The sequence below is a fragment of the Perognathus longimembris genome, chromosome 17 (assembly GCF_023159225.1).
Source record: "Perognathus longimembris pacificus isolate PPM17 chromosome 17, ASM2315922v1, whole genome shotgun sequence".
Lineage (NCBI taxonomy): Eukaryota > Metazoa > Chordata > Mammalia > Rodentia > Heteromyidae > Perognathus > Perognathus longimembris.
The window spans coordinates 44,227,584-44,248,142 of record NC_063177.1 but is presented as its reverse complement, the minus strand read 5'-3'; the positions used below and the strand labels follow the sequence as shown (position 1 = coordinate 44,248,142).

At 53.0% G+C, this 20,559-nt stretch overlaps 1 protein-coding gene across 1 annotated transcript; it reads right to left on the bottom strand.

Annotated features, from left to right (window-relative positions):
- Window positions 1-786: 786 nt before the first annotated feature.
- Window positions 787-19,466, bottom strand: Kcnh6 (potassium voltage-gated channel subfamily H member 6). The gene is made up of 13 exons (XM_048365953.1): window positions 19,352-19,466; window positions 18,477-18,707; window positions 13,607-13,768; window positions 13,316-13,521; window positions 9,290-9,715; window positions 7,770-8,169; window positions 6,487-6,686; window positions 6,050-6,302; window positions 4,683-4,876; window positions 3,116-3,200; window positions 2,433-2,589; window positions 1,434-1,620; window positions 787-1,071 (listed from the first exon to the last, which is right to left on the bottom strand). Exons 1-13 carry the CDS (start codon window positions 19,425-19,427, stop codon window positions 787-789), a joined length of 2,862 nt encoding a protein of 953 aa, XP_048221910.1. The 5' UTR covers window positions 19,428-19,466.
- Between the last annotated feature and the right edge of the window lie 1,093 nt (window positions 19,467-20,559).

The following is a 20,559-nucleotide window of genomic DNA, read 5'->3' as shown; positions in this document are numbered from 1 at the left end:
AGGTGGATAATAATGCTCACCCCTTGGGGTCACTGCAAAGCAGTCAGATTGACGCCTCATAGGGTCCTGTGTAACTGGCGACTTTTGTCACAATTCCCTGTGGCCACCAAGCCATCGTCCCTGCTTTCTTCTACCCCAGTCTGCCTAAGTATCCCAGGGGAGACACCGCAGGTTTCCCAACAGGCTGGGTATGGTAGAAGAGATAGCCACAACCAGCATTTAGCAAGAGACACACTCGTGGACCCAACAACCATCAGAAAACTTTCACACCCAGCCCAATATGAAATATCCAGACTTTATTAGCTGTGTGACACTCTACTGCCCTCAAGGTGCCCGGAAGTTGTCACAGAACTACCAAGGGTGAAGGGGCTGAGGGCTGGAGCTGCATCTTCCTTGTCCACTATGGGCACCTCCAATCAAGTTGTGGTTGGTGGAGAAAGATCTAGCCCACCGTGGGGCTTCATATTGGGTCTTGTGGCAGTGGATGGTTCAGACCTGGGAGATGATCACACACAACCCCCTCCCCTGCACAACTCTCACAAGGAAGACAGAAAAGCTCCCCTTTCTTCACTCCTCCATCTTCAGCTTTCTGACTCTCCGCCAGGCTTGTTGTCTACATGGAGCCCAGAAAAGGCTGGGCAACGTCCTGTGCTTCTCCACCTGAGCTATTCGGGGTCATCTGGCTCTGTAATTATTCTAGAAAAACGGTTTTTGGAAACCCATTTGGGGAGCTTCCTCTCTCAAGATGATTATTTCTGATAGCTTTTACCTTGGGGTCCAGTGGCCCTAACTCCTTGTGAAGCCAGGATCTGAGCCATGTCTCTGAAACTCCAGCTGCTTGGGAACAGAGCCAAGATGTTCAGGGAGGGAAGGAAAGCGGGGACCACAGACAAATCCTTGTACTTCTGGGGAGCACAGAGGTGAGGCCAGGGGTGACAGGATCCCCTCAGGCGGCTCCTGATCTGAGGAGGGGGTCAGAGTCTTTTTCATTGCCACAGCCAGATGAGGTGTCCCGGGGGAGGAATTTCTGTGCTTCAGCCTACATTTGTCCAAGTCACCATAGCTTCCGGTCTGGGAGAGGCAAGAAGAAGGATACACTGTTGTGTGGAGAGTTCCCAAGGCCAGGTTAGGAATTAAACTACCCCACCCTCAGGGAAGGGAACCACCTAGAGCTCTGCTTCTTCTTTCACCACAAGGCCTGTTGTCCTTCATCCAGCTGTGAGATCTGTCATAATGGTCAGAGCTCTGCCACCACGCTGCCCTAAGCAGCCTGCCCCAGGTCATCAAGGAGAACAGCAGCAGCAAAATGGCCACAGAGGCTCTGAGCCTGATGCCCCATGGAGACTAAATTACAGCAGTGGGGATGGGAGCAGAGAGGAGGGAGTAAAGCAGCGGTCCCTTGGGAAGGCCCTGAGCACCCTCTCACCTCTCACCTGTACAGGAGGCAGATGGCCCAGGGGCAGCCCAGACCCTGGACTCGGAGCTGCAGAGGCTTTAGGAAACAAGACCATGTCGCTGGAGGCAGGGGCTCCCAGGACGTAGCTGGTGTGGCTCTTCAACGTGGGCTGCTGAAGCAGCTGCAGGATACGGCTGAGGTCTGAGGACATGCGGGACTCCAGCCTGCCAGACAGAACCCTGTGGTCAGAGTCAGGGTTCTAAAGACAGCTCGGGTTCTGAGGGCAGCTCTCAACTTTGTAGCCTATCCAAATTCCCCCTGAGCACATTTGAACTCTGATGACAGTGTCTGGGCATGAGGCGTTGACCTTGGTATGCTAATTGTGCCCATTTCCTGAAATAGGAAACGGAGGCTCAGAGCTGTAAAGTTTCTCGTCGTGGTGAGTTAGAGCCATAGTTCAAGCCTAGGACTGTTCTGCTCTGTAACCCCTCATTCTGCCTCCACATCCTGCCATCTACTGGCCACACCCCCTTTTCTAAAGCTCCTGAATTTTGTTTTTGCATATGGATGTGTCCCTTCCCCAAGAAGCTTCCTTGGTCCTAGCTACTCAGGAGGCTGAGATCTGAGGATCATGATTCAAAGCTAGCCCGGGTAGGAAAGTCTGTGAAACTCTTCTCTCCAATTAACCACAAAAAGCCAGAAGTGGAGCTGTGGCTCAAGTGGTAGAGTGCTAGCCTTGAGTACCAAAGCGCGGGGACAGTGCCCAGGCCTAGAGTTCAAGTCCCAGGGCTAGGAATGGAGTAGGGAGAGGAACTTCCTTGGCACTTTTTAGGGCTTTGTGGAAGCCATCCAAGGAATGACATTTATGGACATATAAAAGGGAAACACATGCTAAATGGTCCTGCCCTTCAAATACCCCACTCAGCTCCCAGGGGTGCCCCTGAACTATCAAAGAGGGGCACTCACATCTAGCCTGCTGCTAGGTTGGCCCTTTGCAGCTTCCCCAACTTTGCAGGGAGAGGAGGAAGTGACTCACCTGTTCATCTGAGCCTGGAGCTGCTCTATCCTGGAGCCTAGTTCCCGAGGCCAGCAGTCTGGGTCCCTCTGTAAGTTTGGAGGGCTTGGGGGGATTTGTTGCAGCAACTCAGGCCAGAGGCCAGAGGCATCTGAAATGCTCAAGGAAGGAGCTGCACCTGCAGGGGGAAGGGCAGGCCACTGCTCCATCTAGCTGGTTCCACAGCCCAGGCTCTCTCCCTACCTGCCTCAGGAATACAATGTGGAGCGTGGCTCTCCTTACCTGGGTCCCTTGGAGCACCAGTGACGCTGCCCCTGTGGTGGTCTTGCTTTTTTAGGAACCAGAAAAATTGTAGCCCTGTTTCAGAATTTGGGGCTCCACCTTTAAGGGGAAGTTTTGGGTGCCAGAAAGTTCTAACCATGGATTCATTGCCCAGAGATCTGAAACCTGACGGGTATCTTGTGATGGAACCTCAGGGGTCTGGCCAGTACCCACCCCCTGGGAGTAGACCCTGAGAACCAGCAAGTCATCTCTTTCTGGCTCAGAGAACACAGACCATTAGGTTTGGGAGACTGGGGCAGGAGGGGGACAATGGCCTGCATTCTCCCCAGCCATGGAGGGGCTGGAAAGGTCTCTTAGAATGGAGGCGACATAGAGAAGACTCAGAGACACAGGGGCTCTGGGCAGGGGCCAGCTGTGCTCACCTGCCTGGGTGTCATTGAGGAAGAAGCCTTGATGGTCTTGATTTCCTGGGGCCTGTCGGGGTGATGACTGGAGACCCCCATCTGCCTTGTGGGGAACAAGAGCAGTAACAAGGACCAAAGCTGGGACAGGGCCTCTTTGTTCCTCCCTGTCCCAACTCCTGCCCTGTGGTCCTTATGATAACAAGTGATGAAAGGTAGCTGGCCACACCAGTGAAATTCTGGGCAGCTGTCTGCAGGTTGTCCCCTAAGAGGGGGTCTGGCAATGGGAGAGGTTTAGAAACAAAGACCTTGCACTGGGTGACCGTATGGAGACCCCTACCAAGGTCTGAGGAGAGGTGCTGTGAGCAGCAAGATTTGTGGGTAAAAGGCCAGAAGAGTTGCTCTTCCAGCACCTTCTTTCTCAAATTCTCTAGTACTGGGCCAGAGGGAAGTTTCCTCTGGGGATATCTGAAATCTCCAATCCACTTTTGTGATGCTCTCAGCGGTATCCTTGGCCACCGTCCCCTGGCACCATGAGATTTTAAGGCACCTTAGGTTGCAGTTGACCCAGGCCCTGGAGACCACATCCTTCCTGTCCTGATGTCCAGCCACATGGCCCTTGGGCCACCTGATGGCTCCCAGTACCTAAGCCAACAAAGCAAGGGTGCTGATTGGATGTCTCCTGTGCAGGTCAAGTGGGGAGGGTAGAGAAGAGGGGACAGTGTGGGAAGAGCCATCACAGCAAGGAAATCTGCTCTCCAGAAGTGGGTCACTAGTCTGGGCATCAGAGTCCTCCTTCTGAGGCCGAGGGGAAGAGGCAACAGGGAAAGGAGGTGTCAGGGCTCAGTTCCTGGCCTTAGCCACTCTACTTCTGACAGGTGATCATCCCCCTTCTCTTCATTAGCTGACTGTAGACTCTCCAAGTCCCTCCAGACATCCTTGGAGCCCTTTCCCTAGTTCCTGACAAGCTGGAGCTACTTCTGTACACTCTCATGAGTCCTTTGCTATTTAAGTGAGTGGCTTTTTATTTCTCCTGAGGTGCTGTAATTCTCTCCACTGAGTGATAAGCTTGAGAGGAGAGTGCACTTTATTAGTTCTTCACCCTCCCATGCCAGACACCATGAGTCTTCATCATGCCAGACATCCTCCTTTCCAGCTTGGTGCAAGGTAATAGGAAAGTTTGAGCTTTGGAATTGGAGGGGCTTGAACTCATATTTGGGCGCTGACATTTACTAGCTGTATGGCTAGTGGCCAACATTTATTTGTCCAATGTAACCCTCAGTTTTCTCATTTGGTACATGAGGTACTATACATATGCAAGGACAAAACTAAAGAGAAAGTAAATATGCCTGGTACACAGCCTATAGTCACTGCTCAGTAAATGGCTGCTATTATTGTAGCAGCATTACACTGGCCATGGGAGGCACAGAAATCTTGACACAGGATGTGGGATGGGTTGAAAGGAAGGGCAGTAGTCAAATGAGTCCTTGGACTAAGTAGGCCAAGCCCTTAGCTGACTGCCTGGGTGTCACCCATCACTAGCTGTCTAGAGCCTTCCCCCCATCCCGGTCCACAGGCCCAGACTCACGTCCCGTAGGTTGAAGGTGACCTCTAGCTTACTCCAGAAGCTGTCTGCAAAGGCAGGGTACATGTCCAGCACCTCTAGCAGGTCTGCCCGCTGGATCTTGTGTAAGTCACAGTAGGTCAGAGCTCTCACATCAGCACTGGACTTGCCTGGCCGGGTGTGGAGGCTAACAGGCTCTCCAAAGATGTCATTCTTACCTGCCAATCAGAGCACAGGTGGTCCTATCAAGCTCCCTTATAGAGAGCCATGACCTTTCTCCCACCTCACTGACCCTGCTGGGTGGGGGGGGGGGCAGGAGTTAGGATTAGGGTCTGGAGACAGACCTGGATATTCTGGCTGTCCATGGGAGGAAAATGAGGAGTTACCCTTCCCCTGTCCACTGAGCTCCACAGATATCTCCACAGAACCACTTCTGCCCTGAATACGTGGGTTCTTTTGCAGCCTCCACATTTCTTAGAGCCTCCCTCCTCCAGAATCTCCTGCTTCTGGCCATGCTGTTCAGCACTGCTTCTACTCCTGCCCAGGAGACACTGGGCAGTGAGGGACACTAAAGACTCCTGGCTCAACCTCCCCCTGTTTTTCCTGACCTGCTGGTGGCATGGAGAAGGGTAGGGGGGATTCAGGCCAGGCCCTATGCTTCTGTTTGTTTTCTGATCCCCACTGAAGCCCGAGGAAGTCACTGCCTCTGTCTGGCTCCATCATCTTCATCTCTAGAATGGGTGCAACCATGTCTGCCTTGCTTACCCCCACTGAGCTGCACAGGAGGAGGCTCTCTACCCAAGACAGACCCTTGGCTTGTCACCCTGAATTCTCCAAGGGCAGAAGAAAGTAGGAAGACATCTGCCTGGGTTCCTGAGTCAAACAGGCAACCCAGGAAATACACTTTTGGCCACTAACTAACATGGCCTCGACTTCCCTATCAGGAAAACGAGATCGATAACAGCATCATGTTAAGGATTCGGTGAGCTGGCTATGAAGCTCTCCAACACACCAACTCCTCTATCTCAGCACGTGGCTGGTCAATAGCAGGTGCCGCCATCCTCATGAGGAAGAAGATGGCCCTGGAAGGGCATTTCTTTTCTTTTTTTTTTTTTTGGCCAGTCCTGGGCCTTGGACTCAGGGCCTGAGCACTGTCCCTGGCTTCTTTTTGCTCAAGGCTAGCACTCTGCCACCTGAGCCACAGCGCCACTTCTGGCCGTTTTCTGTATATGTGATGCTGGGGAATCGAACCCAGGGCCTCATGTATAGGAGACAAGCTCTCTTGCCACTAGGCCATATCCCCAGCGCCCTGGAAGGGCATTTCTATCCTTAACTCCCCCCAGCCTCGAGCTTGGTTCCCCCACCTCACCCCCACCCCCACCCCGACCGACCTAGAATGGCCACGACCACGTCGTCGCGTAGAATCTCGATGGAGCCACGGGAGATAAAGTAGAGGGTGGAGAGCACATCGCCCAGGTGCACCAGCGTGTCCCCGGGCGGCGCATGCGCAGTCTTGAACTTGACGGCGAGCGCGCGCAAGCAGCCCTTGCTGGCGCCGTGGAAGGCCGGGCAGTGCTGCAGCAGCGCGCGGTGCAGGTGCAGGCAGATGTCGGCCTGAAGACACTCGGGGAAGCCCTTCAGCACCTGTGGGGAGCGGGAGGGACCATACGTCTATCAGGGCGGGGTGGGGTGGGGTGGGGGGCTGGGGATGCTCAATACCTGCGGGGCATCCTTGGATGTCAGGCAATCCTAGATTGCCTACCTCAGCCCCCCCTCACCCCCCACCCCTACCCCCCCCCCCCCCGCCCTCCAGGCAATCGGGGCTCACCGCATTCATGTCGATGCCGTTGGTGTAGGACCAGGCGTGCTGGAAGTACTCCTCGAGGCGCTGGCGAAGCGGGTTGGGGATCTGGTGGAAGCGGATGAATTCCTTGACGCGCAGCATCTGCGTGTGGTAGCGGGCGGTGCCCGAGTACAGGCGCTGGATGATGGCTGACACATTGCCGAAGATGCTGGCGTACATGAGGGCTGGGGGCGGGGCACGCGGGCAGTGAGCCGCCACGCCCCTCCAGGCCGCCCTGTTCCTACCCACCCCCCCCCCACCCCAACCCCGTCCCCCCTCTATCCAGGGCGAATCAGAAAGGCCCCAGCCTAACGCCTCTCTGCCCCCCCACCCCCACCCCCACCCCCACCCTAGGCCTCTTGGCATCTCTCCAGGCCCAGAGTCCCAACTCTTTCTAGGAAAGAACTAGGACATTTTAGTTTTCAAGTTCAGAGTTATGATTGCTTTCCAGTTGTGAACATATAACGCAAGCGAGAACTTGTGGTTTCTTGTTTTCACCCCGTTTTTTTTTTTTTTTTTTTTTTCTGGGCTTTCACGTCTTTCAATACTGCGAACATGACAACTTCTGTGTAAAATTCCTCACCGCCTCTGAAGTTCCTAAACCCAGTGTCATGGGAAGCAGGCAGCTCCCAGCAACCCAGCCTGGGAGCCAGCAGCTGGGACTGGAGACTTCCCAGCTGCAAGTCCCCTGGCAAGGTAGCACCTTTGGTTCCTGCTCTGGAAACCAGGCTCCTGAGAGAATGACCTGTGGGCTTTTGCAAAAGAGCCTAGGTTTAAATCTCTGCTTGTCACCATTTCAAAATAATTCTTGTTGTCTGCGTGTGTGTGTGTGTGTGTGTGTGTGTGTACGCATGCCGGCACCAGTCCTGGGGCTTGAACTCACAGCCTAGGTGCTATCCCTGAGCTTTTCTGCTCAAGGCTAGTGCTGTGGCATTTGAGCCACAGCTCCACTTCTGGCTTTTTGGTGATTCACTGGAGAGAAGAGTCAAGACTTTTACTGCCGGCTTTGAACCATGATCTTCAGGTCTCGGCACCTGGCAAAATTCTTAATTTTTTAGACAAGAACTTGATGTTTCCAATTTGCTCTGGGCTCTGCCAACGGTAGTCCTGGTGTTTGATCTACAGTAAGGACTGTGTGGACCTTCAATTCTGTGTGTGTAATTGGTGTACATATATACCCTGCATGCTCTGTTAACTATATGTCGATGTCCAAACTAGAACTGGAAGTCCATGGCGAAGACCCCTAGCCCACATGAGGTTGCACTCACAGCCAATGAGCATGACGCAGATGGAGAAGACCTTCTCAGAGTTGGTGTTGGGTGACACATTGCCAAAGCCCACACTGGTAAGACTGCTGAAGGTGAAGTAGAGGGCGGTGACATACTTGTCCTGTACCGAGGGGCCCGAGGCTGGGTCGCTGCCGTTATAATGCTTGCCAAGCTGTGCTCCCAGGCTGTCCAGCCAGCCAATCTTGGGCTCCAGGTAGGGCCTCTCTACATTGCCAATGGCATACCAGATGCAGGCCAGCCAGTGAGCGATGAGCGCAAAGGTGCACATAAGCAGGAAGAGCACTGCTGCCCCGTACTCCGAGTAGCGGTCCAGCTTCCGGGCCACACGCACCAGCCGCAGCAGCCTCGCCGTCTTCAGTAGCCCAATCAAGGTAGTGGTCTGGGAGAACAGGGAAAGATCCACAGGGCTGAGGGGCAGCTCTTGAGGGGCTACACTCAGGCCCACCCGTCTACCTTGTTCCCATCAAGGTAGACTCACAAGGTCATTCCACAAACACTACAGGAAGTGCCAAGCACTTGCCTATGAAACATAGTGGGGAGCCTTAAGAAGTTTTCAGCCTAAAGCACAGAACTATGTTCTGGTTGTTAAAAAGAAAAGGCTGGGAATGTGGCTTAGCGGTACAAGTGCTTGCCTAGCATGCATGAAGCCCTGGGTTCGATTCCTTAGCACCACATATACAGAAAAGGCCAGAAGTGGTGCTGTGGCTCAAGAGGTAGAGTGCTAGTCTTGAGCAAAAAGAAGCCAGGGACAGTGCTCAGGCCCTGAGTCCAAGCCCCAGGACTGGCAAAAAAGAAAGAAAAAAAAGGCAAGCAAGAAAGGAGAGGTCAAATGTGTGAGAGGTCAGGGCACATTTCCTTGAGGAGATGACACATGAGTAAGTGTTTGAGGATGAGGTTAGAGCTTCAGGCAGACAAGAGGGGAAGGGGAAGGGGCACTTTCCTGGCACAGGGCAGCTTGGGCAGAGTCACAGAGGGGTGCCAAGTCGCAGGACGATACAGCATTGAGAAATGCTTAGCCTGGGGCATGGCTTAAGCAGTGGAACTCCATCTGGCTGCTCTACCTGCTGAGGGACACTGCTGGAGGGCACAGAGGTTGGAAGATCACTCATTGTATCAGGCAGCAAGGGGCAGAAAGGAAGGGAGAGGACTTCCTCTAACCCCAGGGTGAGTGGCTTAGAAGGCATCATCGTACAGCTTGTAGGAAGCAGAGGCTATAGGAATGCCCATCTCAGAAAGGGCAGGATTCTGGGCCAGAGAAGGAGCTGCTCTCAGGCCGTTCTTCTCACTAGGGCTTGCTCGGAGAGATGAGCAGAGGTACATCCTTAGTTCATTTTTCTCTAAGGCTTCCCCTGCCCCCACATCTTTTTGTTAACCTCTACCTGCTTCAGAAAAGGTGACCAGTGCCAAGATCTCTCTGTACCAGGGATGTAAGACAGGGAGACTTTGGGGCTGGGACATAGGGACAGCTTGTACCACTGGCATGAGTGGGATTTGCTTACCTCATCAGAGCCAGTGCGGAAGATAAGCAGGTCAAAGGGGATGGCAGCCACCATGTCGATAAGGAACCAGCCCTTGAAGTAGTGGACAGCGATGCGGCGAGGGTGGCTGACCACCTCGTCATTGGTGTTGACGTAGGTGGTGCGGAAGTTGATGACAATGTCCACGACAAACATGATGTCCACGATGAGATCTACCACAGTGAGTGGACTGCAGGTGTAGCCACAGGCACCGCGCTGTGACTCATCCTGGTCACTGAGTAAGAAGGCCGCCGAGTAGGGGGTGAAGACGGCAGTGTAGATGACCAGTAGCAGGATGAGCCAGTCCCATACGGCCTTGAAGGGGCTGTAGTGCAAGATGGTCCCCCGGTGGATGCGTGGGGCCTGCAGCTTATACTCTGGCAACACATCTGCACCCAGAGACAGGACCTGGGGTGGGGATCATGGGCCGTCAATGGTGATGGATACTGTGGGGGAGACAGGTCTGAGAAGGGGGAGGCCTACGAAGGAAGCCATGGGTGAGAGTGGGTAACAAAGAATGTGAAGGGCAGAGGGCACAATGGAAAGGCATATGGGGAGATCAGTTCCTAGAGAGACAGATGTGTTGGGAAAAGAACAGACAGAGGTTATACATAGGAGAAGGCAGTTCTGTCCCATAGTGACCCTAAGTTTGAAGTTCCTCAGCTCCCTCAGAAACAGATTATCCTGGGGTAGGTAGGGCCAGCAGGCCCAGGGTAATCTGTGGAGCATGAAAAGTTTGGGTGGAGGAAGTAAGTGTGCTCAGCCATTCCTCTCTGGTGGGCTTGAGAGGCTCCCAGAGTTCAGAGCAGTCAAACTCAGGATAGATTTTCATTACTGAGGGCCTAGAGCCCTAGACAAGAGAAGGGCCACCTCCCATGGGAAGAGCCAAATTCGGGGTAAGAGAAACTAATCTGGGCCCTTAATAAGTCTTATTACCAGGGCCCCCCCAGCTGTGTTACACAAGAATTATTACTTCTGACAGTGCACTAGTAGCTCACGTCTATAATCCTACCTACTCAGGAGACTAAGATTGGAGGATTGCAGTTCAAAGCCAGCACAGGCAGTAAAATCCTTGAGTCTTATCTCTAGTTAAACACCAAAAAGCCAGAAGAGGAGCTCTGGTTCAAGTAGTAGAGTGCCAGCCTTGAGCAAAAAAGCTAAGGGATAGTGCTTAGCCTCTGAGTTCTGGTACAAGCCCTGGTACTGGTATACATATGTCCGCACACGCGTGTGTGCACACGTGCACATACACATACATATAATTATTACTTTTGGCAAAGCCCTTCCCTTTTGCCCTTGAACCTTGTTCAATAATGCCTGCTGGGGCATTAGGACCAACAAAGTTTTAAAGCAAATGCTCCTAGGTTGACCCCTAAGTACAACATTTGCTATATATTTGTGCCTTCAGGCAGTTTGTAACCTCTAGTTCCTCACTCCCTCCATCTGCAAAATGGGATAAAAAAGAACAACAACAACAAAAAAGCCCTGCACGGGATTGTGGTGATTAAATAAGATGCATCTGTTTGCTTCTAGACACTACATGCCTTTTCAGGCAGTCATTTCTTCTCATCCCTCTGTTCCCTTCATCCTACTTCAGATGAAGAGCCAGACTTTGAAGTCAGGCCCCACTTTACCACGTGAACCCCACTTTACCATGCAAACCTGAGATAAGCAGGCCCTGTGAGCAAACCCAGGACAAGCTTATTAGGGCCCAGCCGGTCAAGAACTCTTAACCTCTGGGAATGCTTAACTCTAACTGCCCCCAGAGTGCCTTGAGCCCTGAGCCAATCAGATTTGTACCCGTGTCCTAATCTTGCTTGCTTAAACACCTGATTGCTGTAACTTTGTTTTTTGCCTTTATAAGCCCTGTGCAATCGCAACTCGGGGCTCCCTCATAACCTCTGCTGTGTCGGTGGGTAGGACGAGGCCCGAGTTGCAGCTAGCCTGAATAAAGTCTTGCCTTGCTTTTGCATTTCGGAACGTCTGAGTCTCGGTGGCCTTCTTGGTGGTCGTTTTCACAACTTGGCATAACATCAGACACTTCAGCAAAGATGGGCCTGAGAGGCTGACAGTTTCTTGACCCCCTCTCCCCCACCAGATGGCATTGGTTTAAGCAAATCTGTAATGTTAGGGCTTGACTTTGCAGACCAGATCATCAGATGGGATCACAGGAGGGAAGGAAGGAAGGGAGGGAAGGAAGGAGGGAGGGAAGGAGGCAGGCCACCAGAGGAGTCCTGATCTGACATCTAAAACCCCATGTGGGAGACAGTATCTTCCTGCTGAACTTTCAGGCCTCATTTATACATCACTTCTCCAACTCATCCTCAGGATGACAGGTTTTCATCTTGCCTCTGGATAGCAACCCTGACCAAGTGGTTACTCTCTAGTAGACAATAAACTCTGAGTCTGCCATCCCTCGCTCTGCACACAGTCCATGTGGACATCCAAGTTGGGGGTGTTGAACAAGCCCAGCAGCTTGGTCACTGATGCAAAGTGGCAGCTTCCATTGTCACACCCAGGCCATCTGAACCTCTCCCACTCTGCCTATTTGGGAGTAAGAGGGAAACATCAGGAATGGGGGAGAGTCTAAGCCTGCTGAGAGAAGAATGTCAAACTTTTCAGGGCCCCAGAACAGGAGCCCTACCCTCACCATACTGACTTCCTTAGTGTGCTACTGCCTCCGAGGCAAGATAGTGGTCCTTCCAAGGCAAAGCCCACCCTACCCAAGGTCACCTAGTGTTCCAGAGTGAGGCGAATGTTAACCTTCTAGGCCCTTTAAGTTCTGTTGAGGTCCATGTGACTTCTTTGTTAGAACAGTCTCTCTCCCTTCCCCCCACCACGGGCACCTCCAAATAAGCTGGCCAAGACAGGCTAGGGGTTGAGCATGAAAAGGATTAGGCGCCATGCATTAGCCATGCTTATCCATCTTCACAGATCATTTCCCAATCCATAGTTCCCCCATCATGGCACTGCCACCAGCAGCACCAATACTGGAAGCCCCTATGGGAAGAGTGAGAGGGGCTTCCTGGAATTAGGTCACTGGGTCAGGCTGCCTGACTTCAGAGGGCCCAGCCTTGAAGCCTGGACTCCTTTCTTAATGGTCTCCTCCATACTCGGTTCCAGCACTGATTATGCTTCACATTAAAAGAGGCAGGAAGGGGACAGCCCCGGCGGCGCTTCCCATCCCCTTGCTCAGCCTTGGCCTAGGTTCCTCTCCATGACCTGGAGCTTTCTCTGCCTCTTGGACTAGCACTACTTCATGCTGAAGGGATCCTCAGAAACCATTTAGCAAAACTCTCCTGTCCCGAGGCCCAGCAGAGGTACAAGGGATGGGGTTGCCAAAGATCACAAGGCTGAGTCTGGGCCGGGACCTTGATCACTAGAGTCTCAAAACAGAACTTTATGCATTTTCCTCTGGACGAATGAGGCCATCTAGCTCCATGAGAAGGGACAGCTGAGACAGAGGTCCCAGGCAAGAAGGGGCTGCAGGGGTGAGGCACTCAAGGGTGAGTTCCCAGGAGGATGCTATTATTGGTAGCTGGAAATGCCAACCTTGCCATACCTGTGCTGGGTATGGGGGAGAATCCTATATGCATCTCAAAGACAAAGGGCAGGAGCAAGGCTGGAGCCTCTAGCCATCTCTCCTTCCTCTCCTCCTCTTGTCTGGTCCTCATCCTGTCTGTACCTCTCCTGCCCTGTAATTGGCAGAGCCCTGGGAAGGCCTCCATGGTGGCTTGCCTGCCTGCCCCCCAGCATTTCCAGGTCTAGGAGGTGACATTTTTCACAGGCTCTGCTGACCCCAGCGTCACCTGGGTCCAGGAGCTGGGCCTCAGGGGAAGGCTTCAGATCTAAACAATCAGACTCAAGCAAGAAGGAGGCCTGGGGCTCAGACCAGACACCAGGGGACTGGAGCTAGCCTTATCTCTCTGCTAGTCAAGGCCAGCATCTGGGAGGGGACTGTGGATACCTGGCACAGCACCTCCCCCTCCCTGCCCTTGAGGACCTCACCTGGGTGACCTTCTCAGTGACGTTCTGTGTCCGCTCCACCACCTTGTGGGGAGCGATGATCTCGATCTCTGTGGTGGAGCCTGAGCGGTGTTTCTCCAGGTTGAACTCCACGAAGTTGAGCGTGAACTGTGGGATCTGGCTGACTGTTCTGTATTTTCCCCTTCCGGGACCAGGCGCCTGTCCACCTGGCCTGCCATGAGAGCCCTCTGAAACCAAGGTGCCAGGGTCAGAGCAGCCACTGAAGAGACTCAAATTGCCCCCTGCTTCCACCCACAGGCCTGTCTCGCTCACCAGAGCCCAGGAAGCTGTGGGACAGCAGGCGCTGGGTCAGGCTACGACCGCTGCTTTTGGCCAGGAGCTGGGCCAGGTCCTCAAAGTTGAGAATAAACATAATAACGGCCCCATCCTCATTCTTCACTGGCACCACATCCACCAGGCAGCGGAAGCTGGAGGCTGAAATCACAGTTGCAGGGTAGTCACTGAAGGGGGTCCCTTCTGGCAGTGTCCTGGCTAGGAAGGAACTGCATGAAGGTTAAGTCAAGGGCATCCACTCCTGGACAGTGACCAGAACTATTGGACAGAGGGTGGATGAGGCTGCCAGCAGATGCCCCACCCACAGGGCAGAGGTGGAGAGAGGAGCTAAGCTGCTCATTAGGAAATAATGTAGCATCGGGTCCAAGTCCACACTGGGCTGGCTCTCAGCTCAGGGCTTAGCTTCGAGGTTTGCTTCTGCTGTAATTAAAGCTGAGCAGATGGGGTAGATTAAGCAGGGGAGGTCAGCGGAGCATTCCACCTCTGTGTCGCTCTGGCTGGCCACAGGCTCAGCTTCCACATTGCCATTCCATAAAGATGCCTGCTTCCCTGTTGCCGGAAGGAACTTGTTGGGAGTGTACTAAGTGCTGGACATGGAGCCAGTTGGCACATTAGGCTTCAGGAGGTCCTTGGAGGACAGACATAGTCATCCCCTCCCCCATTCTGCAGAGGAGAACTGAAACTTCTGAGAAACTCTCACCTGACAGGTGCTGGGGAAAAGGGGAAGGGCCTTGTCTGAGAGGAGGGCATTGGGGTGAGTTCACAAGACAGAGGCTGGGATCAGAGAGCAGGCAGAGTAGTGTCCTGGGGGCCAAAAGGGAAGGAAAAGGCCCAGTGGAAGCAGGACAGTCCTTTAGTGCCATCCTTTCTGTCCTCCTGGATGGAGAGCCAGCCCTTGGGCCCTTTGTGTCTTGGGCCTCTCTTTGTTCCAGAGCCTCACCACCTAGCCCCACTGGGAGGTGGAACAGTTCCAGCTCAAGTGCTGTACCCCGTCAGAGCCCAGCTTGTGTGAGGCACCACTTGAGTATTGAATGTCCCCCTCCCCCCTCAAACTAGTGGCCAGGTGTCAGTCAGGTCCGTGGGGCGGGCTCCACAGGAATAGTGGCCTTAGAGACCATGCAAATCAGAAGGAGCTGCACTCCCAGAGGGCGTATCTCACCCGTCCCAGGTGTTGTTGACGGAGTGAAGAAAGCACAGGTGTGGTAGAGTGAGGGGATGGAAGCCAGCTGGCAGGTGTATAACAACTTTGGGAACTCCTGGAGTCATGCTTCCCCAGACTTCCCGCTGATCATTTTCCCTGCCCTTCCTTGTGGAATCAGAGCTCTGGGTACAGCCGCACCTCCCCCATCCTCCCTCTCACTTTTCTCTGGGGAGCAGGAATATCCCAGATCAGATTCCTGGACTCCCAGGCACCAGGCAGCCATCTGCCAGCTGCTGCCTGGGCCCAGGGGAGACATCTACACTGAGAGGCTGCTTGCCTCGCCTGGGCCATTTCCAGGCTCACAGCACTACAGTGAAGCTTGTGCAGAGGTGCACTGGGGGAAGGCCATGCTCCAGCTCCTAGCCTAAGGCTGCCAGAGCTCAGCCTTCAAGTGCCTGCTATTATTGGAAAGCTGAGACTAGGAATGGATCAAAGGTCAGCCATTACAGCAATCCAATCTAGGAAGTGTGTGTGTGTGTGTGTGTGTTGGTGTGTGTGTGTGTGTGTCCATGCATGGCACCCCATGTCCAATCCATCCTAGTTACCAGACAGGAAGCTATGAGAAGTTCGAAGGTCAAGAGCATGTTTCTCTTTCTATACTCCAGTCTGGATGTCCTGAGCCATGGGTAACATGGCTGAGAGCCTATAATAAGTAGCTGTCTGGGGTTGATGATTATATTGCTCTAGGTTGGGTCCAGGAATGACAGTGTTTCAGTGTTTTGCCCTGTCCCTGGAGGAAAAGCCAGCTTCTGCCTGTGTCTCCCCTATAGGGGCTCCTCTGAGCACCCACCTCTCTGATCAAGGGGAGCAGCATTGTCTGATCCCTGAGGGATGTTCTCTTTCCTGCATGGCTCACACCTACTCCCCCACTCAATCCCTCCTTATCATGGCTTTACACATGCTAAGCAAGGACTCAGCCAATTGAGCCACCCCAACTCCTTATGCACACCTCACTTAGCACTGAGCCCTCGGGGAAGAGTGGTGCTACAAGCTGCCCCCAGCTGCTCCTCCTGTCTTGCATGGGTGAACATGAGGAAAACACTTGTGGGGACAGATAGTAGCCCCTGAACCCATCCTTGCCCTGTTTCCCTTACCCCATGCAGAGGACTGGGGATCCCTTCTAGTCTACCCTGGAGGCAGGGGGCTCTGGTTTGGGCTCATACAAGTAGAGGATCTGCCAAAGGCAGGCAGGGCTGAGCATTCTGGCCAATGCCAAGTGGGAGCAGGGTATAACTATGGAATTGGAGTGCTCTCCCTGCCTCCCTCCAGACGCTCATCGGTTCTGGTCCTGGGACAGTCTCCCTTCCTGCTCTTTTAGGTTCTTGCTTTTCCTAGCAAAGACAGGGCATTGGTTTCTCACAGGTGTCTGAGTTCAGTCTCATGGGGTAATTTTTACCAGGAACCCTGACCTTCAGTCTGACCTTATGCAGCTATACAATGTGGCTATATATATGAACATAGACCTCCACTTGGAGTTGGAGCATTTTCATGGATTACCCTTTTAGAGGAAAAGAGGATTATATTAATCGGATCATAAATTTTTGATGTGTGTTCAGGACCCCTTTCCATCTCCCTGGAGTCAGGGAATGGAGTAAATTAGAAGCTATTGACGTGAGAAGGGAAGAAGTCGTGAGGACTGCATGAAGTATGTGGATAGACTTTTTTTTTTAAGGATAATGTGGTTGGTGTGGACCATAAGATGAACATGAATCATCTGATCCTTTTTTTTTTTTTTACCACATCCTTTCCTTTGGGTACTACAGGCTACGCAGTTCCTTTTTTGCTGAGCTTGAAGCTAATTTCAGGATGGTACAGGTGGTCAAATGTTTGGGAAATAGGACAAAGAAGGACTGAGGGTGGGATTGGAACTCAGGAAGCCTCAACCATTGAATGGTTTTTCATTTTTATCCACGTCCAGCCTCCAAGACCAGATTTCCAGTGCACCTTTTGGTAGCTAGAGGATCTTGGCAGGGTTCTGATAACTCAAATGCTGATCTCAGGGCCCAAGGTCTGGATTTAAACTGCTTCTTTCCTAGACACTGGCAGGATGCTGAGGAGACCTGGTCCAGACTCCCCAGGAGTCTAGGATCAGACCTTACTCTCTGGGGTTCAGGAGAGCTCCAGGGTCAGAGAGAAGAACAGAGAGGAAATGCTTTTCCTCTCCATTTCCTCCTGTCCCACTCCTGTTCCCCTGGGACCCTTCTCACTCCCCTGACTGTCACCTCCTCCTTGCAATGATATGAAGAGGTGAGGTCACAGCTTTTAAAAATATTCCGACTTCCTTAACCCTGTGAGTACTGCCAAACTAAGACAGATTCTTCCCAGTCTCTTGGTTGCTGTCTCTGCCTGCAATACTTCTTACCTGCTATTCCGGGGGGGGGGGGAGGGAAGGGAGCATCCAAGGGGAACAGTCAGGACCTGCCCCTGGAAGCGCCCCCCCAACTCAATATACTTAAGTCCCACAAACATACACACAGGTTCTTGGAATTTGGTATTTCATCATCCTTCTGTTTCAACTCAAAAGTTACCTACCCTTTTTCTGTACTTTTGGTAGCCATTATGCTGTTTTTGCAGGGGGCCTTCTCTTTCCTGGGGATTTTCCCCTTCAAAGTCCTGCTTCTAAGCACAGAGATTTGTGGTCCTTTCCTTTAGGGATAACTTAGAACACACATCTCTGAAAGGAGGGATCTAGACTTGAGTTCCAGCCCTTGGTTGAAGCAGGGTTCTAGCAGACAGAACCTGGAAAGTGCCTTCCACATTCATGAAACCAAGGGATTTATCTAAGTTAGTGTTTCCTAAACTTGGCAGGAAATCAGAACTGCTGGAGAGATTTTTTTCCCAAATACACCTGATTGGTCTTATTTCATACCTTCTGAGTCAGAATTTCCCTCTCTAGGGAAGATGGGTTTTTGTTTGTTGTTTTCTTTTTAAATGTGCCCCTGACGAAGAATCAGATTGGGGCAGGGGGCATTGATTCTGGTGATTTCCAAGGACCTTCAAATTCTGATTTTAGTTCCCCTTCCCTAAGATCTATTGGAGTCTTTATGATCCAGGAGGTACAGTACCACAGTGATCTTAAAGGCTGGCATGCTATTGGCTCTCAGCCTGTGACCTATGCTTCTGTTCTGCTTGCCATACATATAGGTGGCAGTAAGAACCTCAAGTCCATTTGGATGAACCTCTAGTCCAAGAAAACTCCAGAGCTCAATCTTCCCAAAGGACTGGGGCTGGCCACTCGTGTTTCCCAGCTAGCAGCTCCTGAGCTTGATCATAGAGGCCTTGAGGGGTGACTCCTCCCCTAATCCTCAGAGCAGACAGAGATGAGGGAACGTTAATTTCCATCGCAGCTGCCTGACAGCTGGGGCTGACAGTGACAGAGTGGACAGCCAGGAGTCCAGGGACACAGAAGAAGGATAGTGAAACAGGAGACTCTGTCTCAGGATAGGACCAGTTGTTGGCTCAGCCTGGCCCCAAACCCACACAAGGCAAGAACATCCAATCCTCATTGCTTTCCTCTTATTAAGGAGGAAACCGGCCAAGAGAGGGGGTGGAATTTGTCTGGGCCCTTTGGTCCCTAGATCAGCACCCTCCCCAAGGCCACCAAGAGAGGGGCAAAGCCTGCCCTGTAGAACCCCGACTGTGTCTCACCATCTTTTCGGTAGTAGAGGATATCCACCTTACACTCCTCAGCTCCCAGCAGGGCCTGGGCCAGGCGGGACACGGCACTGCTTGGGGTGTTGGGGCCTGTGAGGAAGTCACAGGTGCAAGGCCTCTGCATCACCTCCACTCGGGAGTAGCCAAAGAGTTCACAGAAGCCGTCATTGCAGTAAATGATGGCGCAGTTCTCCATCTGAGCATTGGCGATCAGGAACTTACGACCTGAGGTGGGAAGCAAGAAGTAGGAAGACCCTGGCAGCCAGGAATGGGCAGTTGAGAAAGATGATAAAAATTGATGGCCGCAGAGAGGGGGGTTTAGATGCAGGAGCAAGGGACCAGAATGAGGGAGGCAGAGGTCAGTTTGGGGGAAGGCGAGAGGACCCAGGGTCCTGGGGGAAGATCCTTTCTCCCAGGAGTAACAGGAAAGTGGGTGGAATTGTGAGGAGGGGTGGGTCAGGCCTGGGGGTTGTTGGAAGAGCAGGGCAGGGAGAGTCAAGGAGGTGGGAATGAGGCCCAAGCCCTCCTGGAAACAGTGAAGAGGGTCAGAACAAAGGACCTGGCAGGTAAAAACAAAAGGGAATCTAGGAAGCTTTTGGAGCTAGAGGGGAATGGTTAGGAGGCGAAAGCCTAGGCGAAATGGCTTTGCGTGAGGGGGTAGGACCCTCATTTCCCAGAGAGAAGAAAGCGTGGAGAAGGTAGGTAGGTGCTCCCCATGTCAAAGTAGAAGTGCTTTTGCTTCCAGAATCAGCGCCCACCTCCCTTTGCCCCATGAAAAGTTAGTCCTAGGCTCTGGCTCCTCCGGGCCACCGAACCTGGACTCCAGATCACCCCCTCCCCGACACCCACACCCACATCCACACACTCACTCTGGCCCTCGAACTTGCGGATGATGGTGTCCAGGTAAGTATTTTGGGGCGCAACGTGGCCCCTGCGAACAGGCATCTTTTGGACGAGACCCGTGCCCCTGGCTCTCGGCGGCTCGGTCTGTCCAGGATTCTCGGATGCGTCTGGCTTTGGGTGGGCGCCGCCCCCGAGGAGGGCCGCCGGGGCTCCGTGCCCCGCCCGCCGTCTGCCCGCCCTCCCCGCCCCACGGCCTCCCTCCTCCCCTCCCCGCCCACAGTTCCAGCCGCCTCCTCCCCCTCGGCTCCTGCCCGGGAGCTGTCCGCGCTGCGGTGCTGAAAGTAGAGGCGGGGCGGGGTCCTGGTGCAGGAACCAATGAGTGTGTGTGTGTGTGTGTGTGTGGCGGGGTGGTGTGTGTGTGTGTGTGTGTGTGTGTGTGTGTGTGTGTGTGTGTGTGTGTGTGTGTGTGTAATGAATCCTGGCGGGGAGAGGGGAGGGGATCCTGGGTCTAGGATGGAGCTGAGCTTCTTGAGTAGCTTTGTCTCATGTCCTAATAGTGGTCTTGGCCTCTCTTGGAATCCCTCCTGGGACTAAAGGGTTGTTTGCCATCCAAGGCAGAAGGAGTTAGGAGTTTTTCCTGAGGGCTCTCCCCAGGGTCTTACTTCTTTATGTGACTGGTCCCAGCCATGGACCGATTAGGCATCGTGCTAGCCTTTGGACAAGTAACCCCCAGCAGAGGCACAGGGCCCATGCTGAACATGTGGAACGCCAGCTGGCAAGCCAGTCCAGGCTAGTACAGGGAGAATGAGGTAGGGTAGCCAATTGTGTACCAGAAATTCACACTAGAGTGTCTCCTTTAGAAGTCTCAGAGCTCTTGGTATACAGGCGCAACTTGAAAGGAAAACAAATATAAAACCATCTATTAGCAAGTGACCACTGATAAAAGTGGCTGAGTTCTGTCAGGTGCCGGTGGCTCCCATCTGTAATCCTAGCTACTCAAGAGGCTGAGATGTGAGGCTCTCAGTTCAAAGCCGGCCCACGCAGAAAAGTCCTGTGAGATTCTTATCTCTAAGTAACCACTCAAAAACCGGAAGTGGTGGTGTGGCTCAAGTAGTAGAGTGCTAGCCTTGAGCACAAAGAGGCTCAGGGACAGTGCCCAGGACCTGAGTTCAAGCCCTGAAAACAATAATAAAATAAAATAGTGGTTGAGTTCTGACTGAAAATGAGCACACTA

Excerpts from the sequence above, each read along its gene's own strand:
- Kcnh6 (XM_048365953.1), bottom strand. The coding sequence starts at position 19,427 with ATGCCTGTTCGCAGGGGCCACGTTGCGCCCCAAAATACTTACCTGGAC. Across the intron at positions 13,522-13,606 it reads CCACAGCTTCCTGGGCTCTG|AGGGCTCTCATGGCAGGCCA; the intron begins GTGAGCGAGACA and ends CCTTGGTTTCAG. Across the intron at positions 4,877-6,049 it reads CGTGGTCGTGGCCATTCTAG|GTAAGAATGACATCTTTGGA; the intron begins GTCGGTCGGGGT and ends TCTGATTGGCAG.